At 35.8% G+C, this 20,925-nt stretch overlaps 2 protein-coding genes across 3 annotated transcripts in view; both read left to right on the top strand.

The window, feature by feature from the left end:
* The window catches only part of LOC136043909 (inositol polyphosphate-5-phosphatase A-like), a 69,883-nt gene that overhangs the window by 13,294 nt on the left and 35,664 nt on the right, over positions 1-20,925 (top strand). For both annotated transcript variants that reach the window (XM_065728951.1, XM_065728950.1), the window contains exon 3: positions 17,319-17,489. In XM_065728951.1, the coding sequence (XP_065585023.1) occupies positions 17,319-17,489 (171 nt within the window). The remainder of the gene's footprint in view (positions 1-17,318; positions 17,490-20,925) is intronic.
* Positions 7,060-12,638, top strand: LOC136043905 (uncharacterized). Its single transcript, XM_065728941.1, has 2 exons — positions 7,060-7,678; positions 9,272-12,638. Exons 1-2 carry the CDS (start codon positions 7,632-7,634, stop codon positions 10,086-10,088), a joined length of 864 nt encoding a protein of 287 aa, XP_065585013.1. The 5' UTR covers positions 7,060-7,631; the 3' UTR covers positions 10,089-12,638.

Here is a 20,925-nt window from a genome sequence, read left to right as displayed (position 1 = left end):
GTTTGAAAATGTGTTTTTCCTTCTACAAACAGAAGTATTAAGTCATATTACATCTTTTGCTATTCCAGAGGTCGTATTCGAGTGGCCAATGGTGGTCTCTTTCCTGTGGTTTTGACCCTCTTTCCTGTGGGTTTGCAAGATGGTGCCCCTATTCTTCACTGCACTGTTCACTGTACTATTCTTCACTGAGCGTTAAGAAAGTGAAATTAGACCCTAAAGATTCACATTTGAGGCTGAAGAGCCCCTCCCCTACCCTCTGCCACAGAAAGATCCACCTATCCTCTTTCCTTACAGCTTCATAGCAATGGTGTTTTCAATCTGTGTCTTAATAAAAGAAGTAATGACATGCCAGGGCGTATTGACGAGGAGCTGGGTTTGCATGATGGTTTCCTATTCCTCGTTGCGCTCATGTTCTATACGCACGAAAAGAGTGCTAGGGGTGAAGGGTGGTAAGAAAATGAAACAAGACCCTAAAAATTCCCATTTGAGGCTGAAGGACCCTCCAACCCTCTACCATAGAAAGAGTCGCTGGTCCCATTTCCTAAAATCTCATGGGCATGGCGTTTTGGACCTTTGACTAGTACAAAAAGCCCTGACACACTGAGGCATATGGATAAGGAGCTTAGGTGCGGTAATAGTTTCCTCGAAGGTCTGTCATTTAGGTTGCATGGTCTGAAGTAATATAGAAAAAGGCATATGTAGAAAAGACCTATATACACAGAAGATGAGTGTTCGGGCTGATGTGTAATAAGAAAGTGGAAATCTAAGCATATAAATCCACTTTCTAGGCTGAAGGACCTCTCTCACACCCACAGAAGGATCCACTAGTCCCCCTTGCTTCAAACTTCATTGCCATGGAAGGTTGTTTCCAGGAGGGTCAGGATTTGGCCCCAACCCCAAAAAAATCTTTCCAAGACATAAAACTGTAACAAAGTGCATATAAACAAATTTTTGATGCGTTTTTTGTACCCCCCTGAACAAAAACCCTAGATACACCGTTATGGTCATGGCATTTTGGACTTTTGTTTTAATGTAAGAAGCACTAAACACATGGGTATGTGGATCAGGAGCTTAGATGTGGCTATGTTTCCTCAGATGTCTGTCAGTTTAGAATAAATAGTCTAACATAGTTTAAAAATACGATAATTATTTTATTTTTGGGGGAAATTTTCCAGAGAGATATTCCACGGAGGTTGGGGGGTAATTTTCAGTGGAGGATTAATTTTTCGTAGGGAGGAATTTTACGGGGAGAGAATTGTTTACGGGGAGAGTTTTTCGAGGGTATAATTGTCCGCAGAAGAATTTTTCAGGGAGGAAATTTTTAGTTAATTTTAAATATAAATATACGATCACCATTACTACGCAGTAGTGTTTGGCGATATTAGACATCGATATCGATATATCGCACCAATTGTCGATAACGAATATCGAAACCTAATTATCGATATCGAAAAAGATATTATTTCGGCTTTTTCTGGTATCTAATGGTGAGCGTTCAGTAGAAAATACCCAGCATGGTAATTACTTTCGTAAATGGCCGAGAAGAAAAATAACGTATTCGATCCACTGACTTATATATGCAGATATACAGCATGCACAGCAGTATCCGTAAGTTGAAAAAGGCCTGTTCTTAAACTATGTTTAGTGTGGGTGAACTCTAAAATGTTGCTGAGAACCTTCAAAAGTCTTGGCTACATAGAATATATTCCAAGCTTACAGGCCTTCATCAGATCCCACTCCAGGTCAGGTCATGATTGCAACATTCCTCAATTCATGTTATGAGAAATACAACTATATAACTAATACAACTATGAGAAATATCTCCAAGTTGAGAGTAAAATAGCAAGAGATATGGATTGGGCCTAACTGGAATCTGTATTAACAGATGCAAGCGCCGTCATAGTCCCTGTGATTCAGTTACTACAGAATCAAGCCAGTTTGTGGGGAGCACATGACGGAGTTTCAGTGGTCAATGCAAAGCAAGCTTTGTCAGCAGCTGCATCTATCACGGCTCTACAGATTTTTAGCAGGGATCTTTAGTTCCAAGAAAAACTGATCCACTCAAGTCGTGGAAGTCTTGTAAAATGGGTCTCAGAAATACCTATACGAACTTATCATAAAATTAGTGTTCATCTCCACCACCAATGTCTTTCTAAAAGTGGATTCCAAGCCTGATCAGTTAATGAAATAATTTTTGGTAATAATCTGTAAGTAAGGAACAACTCGGCCCAATAACAATCGAAGCTCTTTAACACAGAATTTTGATAACAAAGAATACATCAAACGAATTGGTTCTTTATCCCGACTGCAGATTTAAAATCCATCAAGTTTCATATACCCGTCAAAAGCTACGAGCTTCATAAAATTTGTATGAAAATTTATATAGAAATTGTTTTTAGACAGAGTTGGGCAACGCCTCTAAAAGGTCAAGGCGTCTTAATAAAAGTCACTCCATCAGATTGGCGTATCGAAAATCATATCGCAAGGGTTTCTAGCTTCCATCTGCAAGAATGTGAAATTTTGTAATTTTTCCCAGAAGAAAGATGACAGATACGTGTTTATTAGTTCTGCTGTTTTTCTTTTCCTTTTGTTTTTACCAGGGTGAACGCGTCAAACCAGCGGTGACATAAGATCAAGAGAGCGCTTGCTCAAACGGAAATTACAGTTCTAGTTCCCTATTTTGTGACCAAAACGATCTTTTGCAACTAGATTTCGCCTCCTTCCCACGCTTCTTTTCCCCAAAGTCATCTGATTAACATTTCGAGATAGCCATTTTGATCAGTATAGTTGAAAAGTCAAGTAATCATGTCGCTGGGGATGACACGGCCCTGCAAGTTCCTGGGGAAATAGTTGTATGTTATGAAGTTTGTCCAGTGTTTAATCCAGTGTTTGTTATTGGGAAGTATAAAGACATTTTTGGGGGAGTGGGGATTTTTCTGTGGGGGAAATTGTCTGCTGGGGATTTTTTCAGGAGAGAAGATCCGTGAGGAGGGAAGTTTTAGCGATGAGCTTTCAAAGGGAAAGTATGCACGGGGAAATTTATCAGAATTCTTAAACGAAATTCATTTTATTTGATCTACTTTCTCTTTGGGGTTATTTTTGTGGGGTCGTAAGTTTCCGCAGGAGAGATTCTATATGGGGGAATTTTACGGGGGATAAACTTACTAAGCTAGTAAGTCCTAAATAAAGTTCAATCTTTAACGGGTATTACATGAATATTCAAATCCAAAAGGGTTCCATGGCCCTCTGGATCTCTGGATGACTTTTAATGATACTAACAGTTAAGCATCGATATTTTTAGCTGAAAAGGTCACCTGTTATTTGGACATATTCAATTTAAATTCGCCCACAAATTATTTTTTACATTTCTTGTAAAAGAGCAATTAAATTGACTTAAAACTAGAAAGACCAAGAATTGATAAATGAGGTAAGGGACTATGAATATAACTTATCTGTCGGGCGTTGTGGATAAAGTAAAGGAGAGTAATGATCATATATTTGTGTTCAGTGTTATCTAATTTCAGTCATCATTAAAATTACCAATAGGGTCTCTAGAGGGGGGAGGGTTATCCCAAAAATCCTTTCAGGAGTGTACAAAAACATATTAATGTACCTTAATGATCGGTTGAATGGTACAGTAATGCATACCGGATACACACAAACAGACATACGTTCAAGTTTATATATAAAGATTTAAAAAGATTTCCTCCAGTCTAAGCTACTAAGTCAATTCATGGGTCTATTCATTCTTCGAAGCAAAATTGAAATGACAGGTTTTTGCCACTGATCTATTAATTTATTACCTGTTTATATATAGATATTGAGGTCTGTATGTGTTTCGTCAAACTCCTTGCCACTTTTTTCCATGTCATCTGAAAAGTGGCCTAACGTGTTTAAAGCATGCAAATCCAATTACTTAAGTCTTCTGCTCTATTACTATTTATTGCCACCATTCTTGTTAGTTGTTTGCCTGTTCACGTGCTGCATTATTTTTTCAATATTGGGTATTACAGCGCTGCCAACACGGTACAATTCCATTTCAGCAAAAAAAGGGATTTTTGTCAAGTTCACACAAAAAAAATCTCTAAGATTGATCCTCTCACGAGAAGTAGCTCTCAATATCAGTTTGTGAGAGAGCATGAAGATATTATTGGAAATAAATTTGTTCGCCTTCTATTTTATTATTTTTTTTTTTGTAATGTAAACTGATGTAGTATTGTATTTTTCCTATAAAGTTTGTTATAGGTGCACTTTAGTCAGTAAATCAGTTCAATGTTGGCAACAATAATTTCGTATCAAACAGCTCGTGGTGACGAACTGTGGTAAGGAATCAATAGTAACCAAAACTCTAAAAAACCGAATTTTTATACCAATAGTTACATCAAAAGAATGAAATTTAATTCTGATTTTAAATATATAGGTTTCATTAAGTTTAGTCCTACCCATCAAAAGTTACGAGCCTGAGAAAATTTGCCTTATTTCAGAAAATAGGGGGAAACACCCTCTAAAAGTCATGGAATCTTAACAAAAACCACACCATCAGATTCAGCGTATCAGAGAACCCTGCTGTAGAAATTTCAAGCTCCTATCTACAAAATCTGGAATTGTGTATTTTTTGCCAGAAGACAGATCACGGAAGCGTGTTTATTTGTTTATTTTGTTTTTTTTCCCCAGGGGTGATCGTACCGACCCAGTGGTTCTAGAATGTTGCTAGAGGGCTCATTCTAACGGATAGTTTTTTACGGTTTTAAAAAGTAGAGTTGAGAGAAAGAGTCAAACTTTAGCGCAAAGAATGGGGCGTTGAGGAGGGAACAGGCCCTTTCATATACGAAGTAATTTCTGTTCGTCTTTAAGTTTTAATGTCGCGCCTTAATTTCAGTTTTAAAAACAAACTTGTTTTTAATTTAATATATTGTAATAAATTACAAATTATCAGGTAATAAACTTGTAGTCTATTACCCCTTTCCCTATACATGGAAGGCAGTCCCTTTAAGCGAAAAGGGAAATCATCTATTTTGTTCCCTATATAGGTATTCTTTTATGTTAGGTAAACGAATGGAGAGGAACTGTTGGTCAATACTAACAAAATTTCGCTGTAATAAATATAGTACTTTTATCGCATTGATAGGCTCTTGCTAGTTAGACGAATTGAACAAACATTGAGAAATGTCGAAATAAATAAGTTATGAAAGGCATTTTTGAAACACTTTATGCGTTCTCTATCTTAAAAATGTGGGATAATTTGCTATTGTTTAGCTGTTGTCAATTAGATTAGAGTACAATGAACGTGGTGGGTAACCCCTCACACTTCAAAAATGTGTGGATAACATATTTGAAATATGTTTGAATGAAACATGTTTGTTCTTTTCGCTGTCTTAAAAATATGGGATAATTTGATATTGTTTAACTGTTGTCTATTAGATTATACTACAATGAGCATGGTGGATAACCTTTCAACTATTAATAATTACCATTCAGGGTAGTCAGTATACGAATCATCAAACAGTTCGTGGTAACGAACTGTAGTAAGGAGCGACCCGGCTCAATAGTAACCGAAACTCTAAAAAATGGAATTTTGATACCAATAGTTACATCAAAAGAATCGCATTTTAATGCTGATTTTAAATATTCAAGTTTCATCAATATTATTTATACCCATCAAAAGTTACGAGCCTGAGAAAATTTGCCTAATTTTAGAAAATAGGGGGAAACGCCCCCTAAAGTCATATAATCTTAACGAAAATTACACCATCTGATTCAGCGTATCAGAGAACCTTATTGTAGAAGTTTCAAGCTCCTATCTATAAAAATGTGGAATTTCGCATTTTTTGCCTGGAGACAGATCACGGATGCGTGTTTATTTGTTTTTGTTTTTGTTTTTGTTTTTTTCTCAGGGGTGATCGTATCGACTGAGTGGTTCTAGAATGTCGCGAGAGGGCTCATTCTAACGGAAATATAAAGTTCTAGTGCCCTTTTTAAGGGACCAAAAAAATTGGAGGGCACCTAGGCCCCCTCCCATGCTCAATTTTCCCAAAAGTCACCGGATCAAAAGTCTGAGATAGCCATTTTATTCATCATAGTCGAAAAACCTAATAACTATGTCTTTAGGGACGGCATACTCCCCCGCAGTCCCCGTGGGAGGGGCTGCAAGTTACAAACTTTCACCTGTGTTTACATATAGTAATGGTTACTGGGAAGTGTACAGACGTTTTCAGGGGGATTATTTTTGGTTTAGGGGGGAGAGTTGAGCAGGGGGGGGTATATGGGAGGATATTTTCATGGAGAAACTTCTCATGGGGGAAGAAAATTTAAATGAAGGGGGCGCAGGATTTTCTAGCATTATTTCAAAAACAATGAAAAAATAAATATAAAAAGTTTTTTCAACTGAAAGTAAGGAGCAGCATTAAAACTTAAAAAGAAAAAAAATTATTACGTATATGAGGGGTTTACCTCCTCGTTATATCTCACTCTTTACGCTAAAGTATTTTTAGTAATTTCAACTATTTATTCTACGGCTTCAGAGGTCATTCTTAATTCAGAGGTCAGAGGTGATTCAGAGGTCATTCTTAAGGAATTGGGACAAAATCTAAGCTTTAGTTTAAAGAGCGAGGTATCGACGAGGGTTGAGCCCCCCTCATATACGCAATTAAACCATACGAATATAGAAGTTCGTTACGTAAGTTAATTCGTAAGTTACGTGTATTTTTTACCAATGAAAAGGTTTGTAAAAATTTTAAAGTTCAAGTTGCTTTTAAGTAATCAAAAACTTGGAGGGCAACTAGGCCTCCTCCCTCGCTCCTTTTTTCTCAAAATCTTCCGATTAATTGCAATTAACTAATATACAAATTTCGTTTTAATTATTTATGTGCGGAGAGCTAAGATCAAAACATGCATTAATTCAAAAACGTCCAGAAATTAAATAAAAAAACAAGCTTTTTTTAATGGAAGTAAGGAGCAACATTAAAACTTAAGGCTAATGGTCTTAATTTGTGTCCAATGCTATTTCTCCTATGATAGAAAATCATGAATAACTTCTGCGATTTAGGTGATTTTGAACTGATTTTTTTTTCGATGACTCTCGAGTTAAAAAGGAAAAAAATGTTGGTTTCACTTTTTCTGTATATGCTTTACCTATTGTGCAAAAAAAGAAATCAAGTTATTTTGGTTTGGTGAATAAAAATTTAGTGGATGGGAAATGACAGTAGATTTTTTTTTTAGTTCATCCTGCCAGTATTTAAAAAAAAATGTTGGTTGCAGAATTGTTATATTTTTATTTTTAACGGTGCAAAAAATTATTTTTAATTTTCAACATTTTTATTGCTAGAAGGTATGAAGTTGGCTCCAGAGGGTAGAATTTTGGATCATATGTAGATTTTATAATCTACAACCATTACAGAAAATTTCTGATGTCTATCATAAATAGTTTGAAAGCAAAATCAGAAAAATACAATTTCAAAATGTGCTTACTTTTTACTTATTTTACCCCTGTTTCCGGCTTAATAGCGTTCTTTATCAGCCAATAGAAAAAAAGGCGGGATTCTTATCCAATTTTAGACATTACGCCTAGAAGGCATTGTGTCTCTGATTAAAGCTGTTGACTTGTCAACTGAAGTCAATAAGACATTTGAGCTATGAGGAAGAAAATTATCAACAAAAGGTGGCTGAATTTAAAATACCGGTAAGTAAAAATTACATATACAAGTTTCATTCCCTCTTGTCCATTAAATAAAAAAACAAGTTTTTTTTAACTGCATGTAAGGAGCGACATTAAAACGAACAAAAATTATTCCGTTTATGAAAGGGGGTAGTCCCCTCCTCAATGTCCCGCTCTCTACGCTAAAGTTTGACTCTTTCTCACAACTATACTTTTTAAAACAATAAGAAACTTTAGCGTAAAGAGCGAGGCGTTGAGGAGGGGACTACCCCTTTCATATACGGAATAATTTCTGTTCGTTTTAAGTTTTAATGTCGCTCCTTACTTGAAGTTAAAAAACCTTTTTTTTTATGTAATTTTTGAACGTTTTTAAATTAATGCATGTTTTGATTTGGCTCACCGCACAACGAAATTTGCATATCTTTTTTTGTCTAAATGGCTTTCTCATATTTTTGTTCTGACGATTTTGAAGAAAATGGGGTGGGGGAGGAAGTCTAGTTGCCCTCCAATTTTTCGTAACTTATAAAAGCACCTAGAACTTTGTATATTTGTATTACATATATGAGGGGGTTTGCCCTTTCGTCAATACCTCGCTCTTTACACTAAAGCTTAAATTTTCTCCCGGTTCTTTAAGAATGACCCTAGAATCACCAAGTCCGTAGAATATATAGTTGAAATTACTTTAGCGGAAAGAGGAAAGAGCGAGGTATTTAGGAGGAGATGAACCCCTCATATGCGTAATAATTTCTGTTCGTTTTAAGTTTTAATGCTGCTCCTTACTTTCAGTTGAAAAACTTCTTCATTATTATTTTTTCAGTGTTTTTTTTTAATAATGCTAGAAAATTCTATGCCCCTTCATTGAATTTCTTTCCCCCGTGACAAATTCCTCTAAGTAAAGATCCTTCAACGTAGCTCCCTCCCCTCTACCCCCCCCCCCCCCCTCAGCCAAAACCCCTCAACCGTTGACTTTTAATTAAAAGGAATAGTTATGGGAAAAGTCAAGTCATGGCCAATTGTAGAAAAAGCCAAGACAGATTGTCCAATTGAGTGGGCATCAGGTCAAGGTAAACACTGGTCAAAGTTTATAACTTGTAGCCCCTCCCCCGGGAACTATGGGGGAGTAAGTCGTCCCCAAAGACATCTTATTATGTTTTTTGACTATGCTCAAGAAAATGGCTATCTCAAAATTTTGATCTGTTGACTTTGAGAAAAAAATGAAAGTGGGAGGGGGCCTAGATGCCCTCCAATTTTTGGTCGCTTAAAAAGGGCACTGGAACTTTTCATTTTCATTAAAATGAGCCCTCTTGCGACACCCTAGGACCAATGGGTCGATACGATCACCCCTGGGAAAAAGAAAACAAAAAACAAATAAACACACACCCTTGATCAGTCTTCTGGCAAAACAATTCTATGACTTTTAGGGCGTGTTTCCCCCTTTTTTCCAAAATAAGACAAATTTTCTCAGGCTCTTATCTTTTGATGGGTAGGACTAAATTTAATTAAAATCCGATTCTTTTGACGTATTTATTAGTATCAAAATTTCGTTTTTTAGACTTTCGTTTACTATTGAGCCGGGTCGCTGTTTTTTTTTTCTATGGTTCTTTTCATTTTTTTTAGAAAGGTGCTGCTTGGAGAACAAGATAAAGATAATTTGTCAAATGGATCAAAAATTTCAGAAGAATTTTCAGCAAATCCTCTCATAGACGATTCAAATAAATTGGGAAACGGTAGTGGTTCTTACGGTGTTGATTGCCCCGATACGAATACTGAGATAGACTTATCTGGAATTCCAGATGGAAACTGCATTGTGAATCTAAGGTATTTCCTTGCTGAAGTAATTTCAGCATTCAGACACAAAATCAGTTGCGATCACGGAAAATTGATTATAAAGCAATTAGAAAAGAAAGGCCTGAAAACTGAACTGAAAGTTAAGTGTAATAAGTGTAACTGGGAAAAGAGGATTAAAGGTGAACCAGAATGTCCAGCAACAAGCGTAAAAGAATATATTTCAAGTTTTACGGACCAGACACAGGTTGCTTTTTCCGAAAAAAAATCAAGTCTTAAAGGCTGCTTGAATTCGAAGGCTGTTTGGGGAGCCATGGGTAGTGGAGGAGGGTATTCTACACTGTGTGAATTCTTCGGGGTGCTTGGAGTGAAACCAATGTCACGAATAGTTTATTCCCGTATGGAAAGGCAGCTTGGTAATGCTTGGATGAATAGTTTATCGGAAATTTTGCTAGAAAATGGACGAGAGGCCTTAAAATCAGCCATTCATGATGATAGGTATAAGGAGGACTCATACTGGACAAAAGTGATATGTGATGGAGGCTGGAATAAGCGTAGCAAAGGACACGATTATTCGGCCAAAGGATGTGTTGCAGTTATCATAGATGCATTTTCGAAAAAAACTGTTATATGTTGGCATAAAAAATAAATACTGTTATATATGTTTTTCTTCTGCAAACGCCAAAGTAATTCCCAAAGATCATTTCTGCTTTCTGAATTATAACGGAAATTCAAGGAGCATGGAAACAGATATTCTAGTTGAAGGCTTTCGTTCCAGTGAGGAGATGCACGGATTACAGTTTTTAGAGTTTATCGGTGACGGTGATTCCAGTGTTTTTTATAAGCTAAAACAAAGTGTTTCCTACGGTTCCAACATACGGAAACATGAATGTGCAAATCACGTCACAAAAAACTATACCGCCCATCTATATAATTTGTGCAAAAATAAAAAAGGTTTGTACACAAAATGTCTTCCCCGAGGAATTATACAGCAACTGACAAAAAATTTAAGGGGCGCGATAAAAATAAATTCTGAAAATAATGGAACAGCAGAAGAATTGAAAATCTTGTTAAAAAGAGGTCCGTACCATGTTTTCGGAAACCACACAAAATGTGATTCTGGCTGTCCTAAGATTGCTGAATTGGCCGTGAATAGTAAAATAGAAGATCGGTGGAATAATTTTCCCCTGCAGGTGTTTGAAGATGTTATGACAGAGGTCGATATTGTGTGTCGAAAAGCAGAGCAGCTTCGAAATGACGCAACTACAAACTTAGCTGAAAGCTACATGTCAGTTGTTGCTAAATTCATCGGAGAAAAGCAAATAAGCCGGTCTAAACGAGGTTCATATCATGCAAGAGTTCATGGAGCAAGTCTTGCTTATAATTCAGGTCCAAAATGGCATCAATTAGCTTGGAAAAATATTTTTGGGCTTAGTCCTTCTAGCGTAACAAAAAAATATTGTAATAAAACGGCTAAGCTCCGTGTAATATCTAAACGTAATTTGACCAGTTATTATAGTGCTCTTGGAGGAAAACACGTTGCTAAGTTAAAAAATAGAAACTATAACTTTGGTAATCGTGACTATGGACCAAATTGCAATAAGCCAGACATGACTTCTGATGAAATGAATTTGGCTATACAAAAATATACTGACGAGAATTTAAAATTGGATTTTGCCAGTATAAGCTGTTTGTTCAACAGTACCAAGGGTCAATCCAAAAATGACACTTGGGTTGAAGAAAGATCTAAGAGAATAACTAGTAGTTACTTCCACAGAATTGCAACCAGAAAAAACAGCACCAGAGTTGCCCCAATTGTTAAGCAAATTCGAAACTTGGGACCTAGATTCTGCTCTGCCCTAATGAAAAAGGGCTTAGATTTAGAAGTAGTGGCACTAGAAGCATATGAAAACAAATTCAACTTAAAAGTCGTAAAGGGAGATCAAATAGGACTCAGTGTGCATCCACAGTATCAGTATCTTGCTGCATCTGTAGATGGACTGCTCCCTAATGGCACACCTATAGAGATAAAAACGGTGCATAATATACCAGAGTTCAAAACCATTTATGATGTGGCCCAGTCAAAAAATTTAGTTAAAGCATTTTTTCTTGAATTATCCAGTGAAAGTCTTCAGCTAAAAAAAATCACAGGTATTTCGCCCAGATACAAGGCCAACTCGGGATACTGGATAAAATGGTACGCCACTTAATAGTTTATAACTCTATTGAGGATTGGGAAATAATTACAGTTCACCGATCGAAAGACTACTGGGAAAAAATATTTCCGAAGCTTGAAGCCTTCTGGAATGAATCCTTACTTCCTGAAATTTTAGACTCAAGGGTTGCAAGGAATATGGAAATCAGAGAACCTGTGTCTGTAAAATGTACAACAGCCCACCAACCGAAGGACTCAAGCTTGTCTCAAGAAATAAAAAGAGGAAAAAAAAGAAGGTTGAGTCGAGTTGAAGTGAACAGCAAGAAAAAAAACGCACAGAAGGGATCGGGGGAGAACAGTGAATTTACCAGGAACTCAATGCATGAAAACAGTGATTTTGAAGAAATAATTTGGTCTGATTTGGAATAGATAAATCTTCGTGTTTGATAAAAAAAATGTGTTAAAAAATATTGGCAAGGAAAATTCTTTTTTCCTCCATAAATTTCTGTCTCATTCTTCGTCAATGTCCAAAAATAATGAAGTTTCTTATCTGGTCTGAAGTATATTAAATACATTTAATACAAACAATTTTAGTTTTTTTTATAAATTTCTTGTATGTTACTTGGGCTTAATATTTGTGATTTTTATAGTTTTTCCTACAATTATTACGTTTTCTGTACAATTCGTTCATTTTTGGTATTTAATTAAAGCGTCATTAAGTTTCTTTCCGAAATCTTGTGCATCTCGCCCTAACACAAAATAACGTTAACGCCCTAATCTTATTACAAGGAAAATAGCTTTCATCTTATTAATTCCAAACAAATGACAAAAAAAAAAAACCTATAAAAATCAAGGTGACTGGAAAGATATTGAAAATGAACTGAATGTGTAATGTATAATTATTTAGTGTTTAATATACTAATTACAGGAAGCATCAACAATTAAGGTTTACAGATTCTATTTAGCGACAATTTTTTATTTTGTTTTACGATTAGAAGGGAACTCTAGCCCAACTCCTATGGGCAGTAATTTGTGTCCTTTTTGGTTTAAGTTTAGCACTTATTTTAATTTTCAATCGTTTAGGATTTAATTATTTGTATATAGCAGTACCCATTTCTTTTATGTTTGGTATAATTATTTATTTTTATTTCTCTTCATGTTTGACCGTTTCACATTTAGATCATTGATTTTATTTTCTGTCCGTCTGTTTCAAATGGCTCTTTAATTTTTGATTACTTAACTCACTAGCCTAATTGTATAATGTACATTCCCAGATTGCTATGAAATCACGATCTTGTATCAGACTTAGCAGACATCTGCCATGCTTGGGATACTTATGTCATGCTTGGCACAGATCATTCACTCTTAGTACTGTTCTCACAGTTCCGCTATGCTTGGCACACTTCTGCCATGCTTGGTACTAGCCACCTGAGGTATATGATTTCTGAGAGTGAAAAACCTCTCAAACATTCATCCTTTTTCTTTGGGTAGTTTACTTTTGCATGTGCGGACTGTTTGTTTTCGTTGTTGTATTTTAATGGGGGCAGATACGATGTACAAGGGTTTTTAAATTCCTTTTGGGAAATCCCGAACTTTTTCTTCTATTTTTATCGCTTTTATTCTATTTCAATAAAAATTATTTTTTATGTGCTTTAACCTGTATGCGCCTGAGAGGCTATATTTCTTCCAAAATAAGTTCATTAGTACGGGTATGCATTGAGTTTTTCGTTTTACACAAACTTTTCATCTTGTTATCTTCCCAATAAATTAGTTTTATTTCCATCAATTCTGTTTATATGCTACTTTTTCATAGTAAATTTATGATGGAATGGCGGATTAGTCTTCTTAGTTATTTAGCAGGATGAGATTGAGGAGCACAAAAACACAAACGTACGCAAACACAGGAACAAGTCTACACACACACATCAAATTACCAATTACGCACTTATTGTTTGATGCAAGCTGTGCTAGAGTTTTGTTCGCAGGAATTCTTCAATTCAATTCAATCATATATATTTAAACAAAAAACACATAATTACATGTACATAATCTGCCAGGAAAGCACAAAAGTGCTTGACTAGGGCAGAAACTTCACTAAAGAATAATTAAACAATCAACTAACAGAAACAACGAATCAACTGGATTTATCAAAAAAGAAAAAAAAAGAGAAAAAAGGGGAGTGACGAAGAGATAGAAAAGAAAAAAAAAAAGAAAAGAAAAGACCGAAAAGAGGAGGACCGCATATTCAAATCCAAACAGTATTTCTGTAACGACCCTTCACTGCTCGCTTGAAGGTAGTAAGGCTATTTGAGTTCCGGATTTCCAAGGGGATTGAATTCCAGATAGCTGGTGCATATCCGTAGAAAGTCCTTTGCGAAAGCCAAGTTGGGTATCGCACAGAAGATTCTACTCCTGGAGGTAATCATACATTCTTTCATGGACTACTTTCTCGTAAATCTTCGAAAAAAAAAGGTCAAATAGAAATGGATCGGTAATTACTCGGTTCATTTTTTGACTTCCCTTTGTGAAGGGGTAGCACTCGGGCTAATTTAAGTCTTTCTGGAAAAGTGCCCTCTTCAAGTGATAAATTAATCAGATGAGTCAAAATAGAAATAACAATTGTTTTTGTTGCTTTAACAACTTTTAACGATACTTCATCTACTCCACAGGATTGTTATTTCATACTCATAATTATTTCATTTTCATCACAATTTGTAAAAAGGAATTCAGAAGTAACATGACGAGGTTTAAGTTTGGGGACTGGTGGACTTCGAGAACTGGAGATTAAAAGAAAATAGCCAGGTGGGTGTTTCACCCACCTGGCTAACTGCTTGCAATTCTCAATACCCAAGGGTTCTCCCAATAGCCAAACAATTTTCATTTCCAAACGGACTCGGTCTCGGTTGAGGTTTGGGAGAGTTCACGCTTTACATTTCAAAACAGACACCCATCTCGAAAATAAAAGATTTGTCTACTTTTCGTACAAGTTCTACCATTTGCATTCAATGCACATCGAATCAAAATCTCTGAGCGAAAAAATATAGGATTACCCTTTAAATTGATGTGCAAAAGAAAACACTATTTTTAGCTCAGCAGTGGGTATATTTTCTTTTACATAACCTGTTCATCTAAATTAATCTCCGTAGAATCTAACGTGCTTTTACTAAACAAACATCTTTTGTTTTTTTCTCCCACTGGTTTATGTTTTTGTCAAGTCTCATAAACGAGTTTGCTATCGAATAGATACTAGCAGTGGCGTTATTAAGATTCTTAGAATCTGTTTCAGAAATTGGGCGGGAACAAAAAAGACCATTAGCCTTAAAACGAACAGAAATTACTCCGTATATGAAAGGGGATTCTCCTCCTCAATACCCCGCTCTTTACGCTAAGGTTTCTTACTGTTTTAAAAATAGACTTAAGAGAAAGAGTCGAACTTTAGCGTAAAGAGCGAGACGTTGAGGAGGAGAATCCCCTTTCATATACGGAGTAATTTCTGTTCGTTTTAAGTTTTAATGTTGCTCCTTACTTCCATTTAAAATTTTTTTTTATTTTTTTATTTATAACAACTAAGATTAAGTAGCTGAATAAATGAACATATTATTTTTCCCCTGTTTGAATGCCAAGGAGATATAAAATGTTTTACAAAACTCTTATATTTTTTAGGTCTTATATTATATTCTTTAAATTATATTTAGGGTCCTTATAAGGCCCGAAACATTAGATAGAATCACCAACTATTTATTAGGTCCACAGGAACAATGTCCCCAGGATAAAATCACCAGGGTAGAATCACCAATTATTTATTTGGTTTACAGGAACAATGACCAAAAAACAGCCGAATCCTTGCTATTGATATAATAGCCAGATATAGTAATAGCCAAGTAATAAAGATATTATAGCCAAATATAGTAATAGCCAAATAATATAGATATAATAGCCGAAAGATCACCATTGACATAAGAGCCAGATGCATTATTTTTTAGGGGATTGTAGGGAGTTGAGGGAGTTACGCTTGGAAATATTTGGTATGGAGGTCGGGAGGAGAGAGTAGATTTTGGAAATTTTGAGAAGTTGATGTTACGTGATGATTTTCTTACGTAAGTAGTTTTAGTGTCTTTTCAGTCTGTGTTTTGTTGCTGTATTTTTTCGCTTGTTTTGTGAATGTCACCATGGCCCAATGGGCTTTCGTGTGAATAAACATATCTATCTATTTATCTATCTATAGTAAAAGCCAAATAACATAGACATAATAGCCAAAACCTTGCAATTGATATAATTCCTTATTCCCCTCACACTTCTGAAAAGCTTGTCAACTTTAACCTTTGTCCTCTTGAATTTGGGATTTAGATCATTCACAATAGGTAGAATGTAATTGATACAGAGGTAACAGACTTTGACTTGGGGATCAGTCAGACAAGCTGTCCCTGGACAACAACCTTCAAGTCAGGGAAGTCTACTGTTCGATCAGTCTTGGCGGAATGGCCTCAAATTCCAACCAGCGAACTGCCGATGGGTATAAAAGTGCATGCTCAGCTTCTTTACCAAACTTCAAAATTTACTGGGATATTTTGGGCTATTTGAAACATATGTATGAATGTAATTACTGAATCTGAGGATTAGTACTCATGAAACTATAATTTTGTAGGAAATTATCCAAAGAATGAGCTAGTGTATATGACTGTTGGATCGGGGGGGGTTCGTAGTATTCTTTAAGTCTGCTACATGATGTATTATTAAATTCATTTATTTAAAACTATTTACCTAGTTAGTGACATCACCTTTAGAAATGCATGTGAAAACCCGACCACTCATGAGATCGTGATGTTTACTTGGTTTTCCTATAAATCCTTAATTGTGAACGCAACATGTACTGAAAAACCGAGACGTTGGCTGAGATTCAAAATAATTTGGAGTGAATTGTGACTAAGCGTTATTTAGGACAAAAGTACTACTTCCATGAAATAGTATAAAAAGTAGCACAGTGGGGAAAGTATTCAAACAATACTAGTTTGATCAAAATTGTTAAAATTAACACTTTTATACCACCCATGGTAACTATGAAGTAAACTTCAAAAATGGTAGCCTCTTATTCACCGTCGCCTCTTAGTCAACGAGGTGTTAAATTCCAGCTCTTCTCCAGACGTCTTGTGCTAGAGATGAAAAGAGCTGGTAATCGTGGCAAGATGTAGTGGTTATTTTAACTGTGTAATTAGACAATAATGGCCGAGGCAATAGCCAGTTAATTACAAAAACCTAAAATACAAAAATTGGGTACTTTACTGATAATAAATCGGATGTCATTCAATACCCGAAAATAATACTACTAAATCAAATGTATGCTCTCTGATTTGCACCTCTAAATGAAAGACTTTGCCAAAAAATAAATATGCAGACTTACTAAAATAAAACTTAGGTTGTGTTGACTACACAACACTTTGTGTATCTCTCAGAATGCCATGTGTGCTACACAATTCAGCCACTTTTGGCACAGGCCACAAAACGCTTGGCCCAGTTCTGCCACACATAACACAAACACATACCATGTGTTTTTTATCCAACGTATTTATAATAAAAATTTATTATTAAAAAATTTTTATTTAGGAATTAGGATTCTTTAAAGTATAGTTTCTTCTTCTTTCGGTCATCACCAATGGCACAATCTGTAACTTTCTATTTTATAAAAAGAAAATAATTTGCCTTATCACAATTTACGTTATTTTTTAGGCCCTTGGAAGCTTCTATTTTATAGACCAGTCCCTTGAGCATAGGATATCTATTTGGGATTTTAATGAAGAAAGATATTTGCCACTGAAAGAAAGAAGGATGTCTCTTAGTAGTGATTTCTGCGATGAAAGGTTCAAAAAGGTCAAATTTCCACCTGAACTGTCACCAGAGGTAAGCACCATTGTTCAGTTTTGTTAAAAGATCTCCATGAGAAGTCAAAATAAATGATTGCTTTGATACCTATGCATAGGGAACTTAAAAGAATCTCCAATAATATTGATCAAAATGCTTCAACTAAGCACGTCTGAGGGAATTCAAGAGGATGGTGCCCTTTTACGTAGTCGTAGTCGTAGTAGTAGTAGTAGTAGTGGTAGTGGTAGTAGTAGTAGTAGTAGTAGTAGGTAAGTTTAATAGCAAAAACTTTGGCAGCTATCGCTGGTTTGCGTTTCTTTACAACATATTCAAAATCAAACTACACTTGCAAATATAAATCAAACTATAAACATTAATTCTTATTGTACGTATCGACGAAAACCGGGACGAAAAAATTATCATATCGGTTTTTTTCTTGCTTCAACGGGAACTAACTTATCTTGCTTTCTTGTTCTTGATAGTAGAGGTTGATCAGGTAGAATGTCACGGTGCTGAGATTTAGAAAGCAAGAACTTTCCAAAACTCATTATCAGAGTTTTGTACCGGTTTTGGAGTGACGGCAGCCCTAGCACTTCCAGAGCCTTTTTGTATGAGATGTCACGGCGGCCCAAGATGATCGATACCGCTCGAACTTTTATTTAAACTCGGACGCCCTTTTATTTAAAGCGTCGTGATTTTTATAAAATGGTATTTATCAAATATCCCAAAAATATTCAAGTTCCTGAAATGTTTGATGAGAGTAAAACCGGTTTGTCTGTCTGGATTTTGTTTTGATTAGCTTAGTCTCAGAAAGAAAAACTACGATGTAGGTATATTTAAAAAATAATTAATATATAGAGGTAATTAGGCTAGATTGGGTATTTAATATCATGTGTTCTAGGCGGCCTGCTTTCCATAATCTTGTTACTAAACTGTTATATTTTCATCTTATTTTGGTATATTTCATTAGGATTAACCTAACTTCACTTCTTGGGCGTTTTCGGGATATTTGAAAAGTACCCATAAAATACGTACGTAAATTAAGGGCCACCAAGAGCTCTTGGAAATTTTATACTTGGAACAGACGTTCCATCTACAAGATACCCCCTACCATTCACAATTGATAGACACTGTCTGCATAAATACGTACGTAAATTAAGGGCCACGAAGAGCTCTTGGAAATTTTATACTTGGAACAGACGTTCCATCTACAAGATACCCCCTACCATTCACAATTGATAGACACTGTCTGCATAAATACGTACGTAAATTAAGGGCCACCAAGAGCTCTTGGAAATTTTATACTTGGAACAGACGTTCCATCTACAAGATACCCCCTACCATTCACAATTGATAGACACTGTCTGCATAAATACGTACGTAAATTAAGGGCCACGAAGAGCTCTTGGAAATTTTATACTTGGAACAGACGTTCCATCTACAAGATACCCCCTACCATTCACAATTGATAGACACTGTCTGCATAAATACGTACGTAAATTAAGGGCCACCAAGAGCTCTTGGAAATTTTATACTTGGAACAGACGTTCCATCTACAAGATACCCCCTACCATTCACAATTGATAGACACTGTCTGCATAAATACGTACGTAAATTAAGGGCCACCAAGAGCTCTTGGAAATTTTATACTTGGAACAGACGTTCCATCTACAAGATACCCCCTACCATTCACAATTGGTAGACACTGTCTGCATAAATCTTTATTGCAGTAGCCTAAGTACTGTTCAACATAGGCGTTAACAAGACTTTGTGACTGCATTTTGACTTGAACTACGGTTGTTAACAAGGCGTTAACAAGGCGTAAACAAGGCGTTAAGGCGTTAACAAGACTTTGTGACTGCGTTTTGACTTGAACCACGGTTGTTGACAATATGCAACTTGACTACTGTCAAATAAATTGTATTTCTGACAGGATTCAAACGTTGAAATTTTGCTTTTTTATCAGTGAGGCAATTTTCATATTGGAAGACAATATTTTCAGAATTTTATTAGAATCCTCTTAAAACACCCGAACATCACCTTTGTAAAACATTTAAAATCCGTGAATTAAACTCCCAACGTTAAGAGTTTATAGCATTAAACCATTTTATTTTGATTTTTAATCCGGCCCCGTTCATCCTAAATATGGGTTCCTGAAATGGACCCCTTCTTACTTGCTTTTCTTGTGTTTTTTTTTTATCTTTTTTTTCCGTTTTAGCCTCTTCTTCTCAGAATTTATCTTGAAGAGTTCCCTTTAAATTCAGTGCTGGCCAGCTCTCTCCGTCAGGGCTATATTCAGGGGAAGGTAATGACTTTGAAACCTTCCTCCAAGAACTATTCCTCCAACTCGTAAATTGGTCGTAAAAATGTAGGGAAAAAGACTATTTCTGCAAAAAATGTAACATTAATATTATCCTGACTCGTCTTGGCCTTGAAATGGGGATAAAAAAAAAACCTGAAACTCCTTTCAACAAGTATTCTTTTAATACCCCCGAACAAAGCTAATTTTGCCCCCCCCCAAAGAAAATCCTGGATATATCCCCACTGCTAGTATGAACATTAATACGTTTAACTCCATCGTGCCTGTATATAGGGGTGGGGCACCATAATACATCATTGAGATTGGCCCAAAGGACTCTCCTCTCCCAGGAAAACTCAAGTCATCGGTCCCTATGTGAACAAGAATGACAAACGATTCTGAGGAAAAGTGTCTCGATTAAAATTTAACATCAAACATAATATAATTAAACTTATTAAATATAATCTATAATTAAATAAAATTAAAATAAAACAAATATAATTAAACTTGCAGTGCCAATTTCTACAATAAGAGAAAACCTCGTACTAAAATTGGTTCCCTTTGAGTTTTGGTCTCAAATACTCTTAACCCCTGAGAAGCTGTAACTACTTTCCAATCATACAAAGAGAGGCTGTTATGTTTTGTTTCAATCGCGGGAAGTTGTTAATCCTCCTTGAGGAGATAACAGACCAGTTGATCGATTTTCTCCCTCGAGCTTGTCGAAGACATCAATTCCTTTTGTAAGAATAGGAAGCTATGTAATCTATACGTTTGTACGAAATACTAAAGGTCATATCTTCAGAAGACCTATACAATTTGACAGTTCTCCCACCGAAGGAAACTGCTCTTTAACAAACACTTATCAAGACGACCGTTGTCTTTGCACCGACAAAAAGGAAACAGACAAGCAAAATTGTCGACCCATCAAACTGAAAAAAATATTGTAAAGATGCTCAGGGCAACCAATTAATGAAAATATTGGGTGAGGGTTGCAAGGATATTTCCATTCTTACAAATGAGGGTACAAAAAAGTAATTTTCAAAATCTAAGGTAGGAAACAATTTTTTTTTTATCGTTTTCACTAAAATACCAAAAAAAGATCAGTGACACCAAAAGGAGTGGTGGGGGTAGGTACTGTAAAATTTGCCAGTTTAAAAAAAACCTTGTCCAACACTA

Source organism: Artemia franciscana, chromosome 2 (genome assembly GCF_032884065.1).
Source record: "Artemia franciscana chromosome 2, ASM3288406v1, whole genome shotgun sequence".
NCBI classification, from domain to species: domain Eukaryota; kingdom Metazoa; phylum Arthropoda; class Branchiopoda; order Anostraca; family Artemiidae; genus Artemia; species Artemia franciscana.
The sequence above is the reverse complement of the archived record's forward strand: the minus strand, read 5'-3'. Positions and strand labels throughout refer to the sequence as shown.